This window comes from Vitis riparia, chromosome 11, assembly GCF_004353265.1.
Source record: "Vitis riparia cultivar Riparia Gloire de Montpellier isolate 1030 chromosome 11, EGFV_Vit.rip_1.0, whole genome shotgun sequence".
In the NCBI taxonomy this organism is placed as follows: Eukaryota; Viridiplantae; Streptophyta; class Magnoliopsida; order Vitales; family Vitaceae; genus Vitis; species Vitis riparia.
In genome coordinates, this window is record NC_048441.1 from 8724709 (window position 1) to 8728825 (window position 4117).

General features: G+C 35.8%; 1 protein-coding gene across 1 annotated transcript; it reads left to right on the forward strand.

The window, feature by feature from the left end:
* Positions 1-2109: 2109 nt before the first annotated feature.
* Positions 2110-3668, forward strand: LOC117925523 (B3 domain-containing transcription factor VRN1-like). Its single transcript, XM_034844545.1, has 5 exons — positions 2110-2117; positions 2220-2301; positions 2396-2939; positions 3019-3113; positions 3242-3668. The coding sequence occupies exons 2-5, from the start codon at positions 2233-2235 to the stop codon at positions 3509-3511; spliced, it is 978 nt and encodes a 325-aa protein (XP_034700436.1). The 5' UTR covers positions 2110-2117; positions 2220-2232; the 3' UTR covers positions 3512-3668.
* Positions 3669-4117: the final 449 nt, after the last annotated feature.

The window sequence follows — 4117 nt, forward strand, 5'->3', positions numbered from 1 at the left end:
GAATTTTGAAGGGAATATAAAAAAGTAGAGCGAAAAGCACAATTTGGGGCATGGTTGTTCAAACGTCACACATGAGATGTTTGAATGCTCATAGGATAATCAAATGTTCAAATGTTCCTCTAGTGTTCCCTGGGACCTTCAAATAGTTAGCCTTCTGCATATGTATTTTTAGCCTATTTTCATATTTTTAGAGTTTTGTGTAATTCTAGTTATATATATATCTAAAAAATATCCCCCTAGGGTTTGGGTATAAATATAAAGTTTTCTAAGTTAAAAAATACACACAAGAACATAGTCATTCTCCTTGATATATATATTTTTTTTCATTTTTTGAAGCTCATATTGAAGGATTTTTCAACAAAAAAAAGAATGATACAATGCTCCGCTATGAGATTGAGGTATTCATTGAGAATTATGAAGCATTGTTTTAGGGATGTAAAGAGTTGTATAGGTGTTAACTAGTACTAGACTCTTAAGAGCAAGTGCAATGAGATCATGTTAAACTATGTACAACTTCTTTGATAGTTAGTGAATTTAATTATGACGGTTCATCTTATTTTTAATTTTTTTTTAATCTAGAGTTTTTATACAGTTATTTCATTTATATGTAGTATACTTATATGTGATCAATAGTTCCTCTTTTCATTAGTCAAATCATTGGCATATTAAAATGGATAAATTTAAAATTTAAAATTCTTTTCTAAATTATTGTATAAGTCTACCATCAATTATAAAATAGAAGAGAAATAAGTCATCAGACATGATGGAATTTTAAAACGTACTCAAAAATTAGAAATAATGCATTTTACCAATTATTATAGCAATTTTTTTTTCTAGCTCATTTCTTAAAGATGCCTACCCTATTGAGAAAAAAAAAATATTAATAAATTCCTTTGGAGATTTTATCATTATAAACTATAAAGTTAAAAACAAAAAAAAAATGTAATTAATAAAATAAATAAATATCGGGGGAAAGTGAAAGAGATGGAAAAAAAAAAAAAACAGAAAGCGCGCACACATCTTCCAAAGAAAAAGATAGAAAAATGATAGTGATGTTCGAAAAATAGGAAATTATAACACCATTTTACTTTAATGAAATCAAAATCTATGAAGTTTAACCATTTTTTTTTTCTTTTAATGAACTCTTTTTAATTGCGTGTTTTCAATCATCGGGAGACGTGGAAGATGAAAGTGGGCATATGTTAAAACGTAAGTTCTTTCTGAGCTAGTAGTGTTTACTGCATTCACGTCCCAATGTCAATGCGCCAAGATCCTATGACTGCTGCTGAATGAATGGTTCTGTTGGAAAGCACCGACAGTGTAGAGAAAAAACCATTAAACTTCCACGTATTTGTGACCTTTCATTGATTGATCTTTGTGGGTGGACCACATTCAACATGCTAAATAGTATATAGCAAGTGATGATTGACGTGGAGAATTTCTATCCTCTCCAAATATAAGAATATATATATATTCTTTTTAACCATTATAAAAAAAGGCTTATGAAAACAAATCTTTTCCTTAAAAATAAAGGCTTATATGCTAAATGCTTTAAGCAAAACTAATAAAGGGAAAAAAAAAATAATGATAAGTTTCTCTTTATAAAGGCAGAAGATAAGATGATGAGAAGAGAAATTTCAGATTAAGAAACATTAATCCTCAAACTTTTAACCATTCTAATCGATTTAGAGAAGTGAATAATTTCTATAACTTTCTCCCCATTCTCATTTTGGAGACCCAACCTATGCCAAAACAACCTAAAAAAATTGGAATTACAGTTAAGGAATGTACCCTAAACTATCACATAAAGCCAAGGGGATCTCAAGGCAAAGAGGGTTCCCAGTTTTGTCGGCAATAAGGAAGGGAGACCTGGCTTCTGCATAGTGGGCAGGTGGAATGGGCCTGAAACCAGGCGTCGATGCAGCCCACGTGGAAGCAGTGCTTGCAATCGGGCAGCCGGCGGAGCCTCTCGCCCTCAACAGCGTCGTAGAGGCATACAACACAGTATGTTTGCTGATGGGTCCGATTGGGCTGTTGAATCTGTTTCTGTTGAAATGCGAAGCAGAAAATTGATAAGACATTTTTTTTCCACGTGGCAGAGAATGGGAAGGGGGCAGGTATAACCTGTCATTTGTGATTGGCCTCGAGCCCCGGAAATGTATTAAATCACATTTAACCCAATTTCATCTTCATCGTCTCCTCTTCCTACTCCTCCTCAGGTCTCAGAAGCCCATGACCTCCACTCAGAAGCCACACTTTTTCAGGATCATACACCCTTCGTTTCTTACACATGGATACCCTGTGAGTATTCCTCTTTCTTGCCTTCTCCTAATTTTATTCTTTCGTACTAGTATACATGGTACTACAATGTGAATTTGTCAACAAAATTTCACAGGGGATTCCTCAGACTTTTCTAAGAGAATATGGAAACAGTCTCTCAAATTTTGTGTTCCTCCACCCTCCCACTGGCGCTGAATGGCGAGTAGAATTGTTGAAACTCCATGGTGAGGTTTTGTTCAGCACTGGATGGCAGCGATTTGCTGACTTTTATTCTATAGGATATGGGCATTTCTTACTATTCAGATACGAAGGTAGTTCCCATTTCCATGTGCTTATATTTGATATGACCGCTTCTGAGATTGAATATCCATACGCCACTGCTCCCAATCACGACCACAACCATCATAAAGTTTCTGTTGAGAGTTTGGATGATTTTCCATCCTCCAAAACAGCAAACTATATGGACATGATCGATATTACCTCTAGTGAAGCAGTATTCTACCCTAATGGAGCAAGCAGCTTGCCAAAAGTTGAGGACATTCAGGGTGATTTTCCAACCACCCACAAAACAAGGGAGATAACAAGAAACAATCCTTCTTTTAAACCTCATAACGCTTGCAGTTCCCACCACTATCATTCCTCCATCCCAATTTTTAGGGGTAAGAAATGTTTGCCTGAGTTTTTACTTTGTCTTTGATTGATGCTGCATGCTGTTGTAATCTTATCCATCCATTTCAGGAGGAGCTCTTGGAAGAGCTAAAGCTTTCAAATTCGAAAATCCTTTCTTCATTGTCACCATGCGACCATCTTATGTTGGTAGTAGGAAAAGTTTGGTAAGCTTTCAAACGGCAGTATGGTTGATTTTTGCTCAATAATGGTATGTTGACGAGTTGGCATATCAAATCTCAACATTTTCACATATCATGATCTTTAAAGAAGAATCTTTTGTTTATCCATGCAGACCGTACCATTGAGTTTTGTCAAGACGCACTTCAAAGGGGATAACATCAATACAATCCTTTCAGTTTCAGATGGAAGAACTTGGTCTGTCAAGTACATTAAGCGAAAAAGCAATGTGAAGTTCTCCTCAGGTTGGACAAAGTTTGTGCGAGATAACTCTTTGGAAGTAGGTGATGTCTGTGCCTTCGAGCTGGTCAAATGCACTGGAACTTCACTCAAGGTTGAGATTTTTCGGAACAATGAAGATGCAAGTCATCACCTGCAGCAGTGAGAGTAGAACTTTTAGATTTAGTAGATGAAGGCTCGATTTGGCATGATTTTGGACAAGTATTCAGATGAATTTTTGTGATGTTTGATTGTCTTTAAACTCTCAAAATGAAACCTGTTTTCGACTCGCAATTATTATGTAGGATGAATGATATAAATTTGTAGGTATATATAACTCTTTTTTTCTTCCTTCGCAATTATTTTTGTTTCCATAAATCTGGAGTGGACCTGGAACTTGAGAAGTTGTAGTGAAAAAGAAAAGGGAGAATTATGATTTAGATGATCCATTAATTAAGCATGTGGAATTAGCATAAAGGTTCCTACAAACGTGCAGAGCATTGACCGCCAGTTAATTGGCACTTGTTTTATAAACCATGCGGAGCTCGCCTCTCTCAATTACTTGATCTCACCTTTAAATGCCCTGTTCTGGTGTCTTGTCCACAGGGAGAATTGGGAGCTACACCCTCTTTACATCCATTCATTTGCAGAAGGGGGTTTGCCACCTAACCTAATCTGTCTTCACTTTCCTCTGGAATTGCTAAAAATCAGAGACTTTCGGACTGATTGTGGCTTGCAAAAACTTTCCCTCTCTTAGGCCATGTTTGGTTTT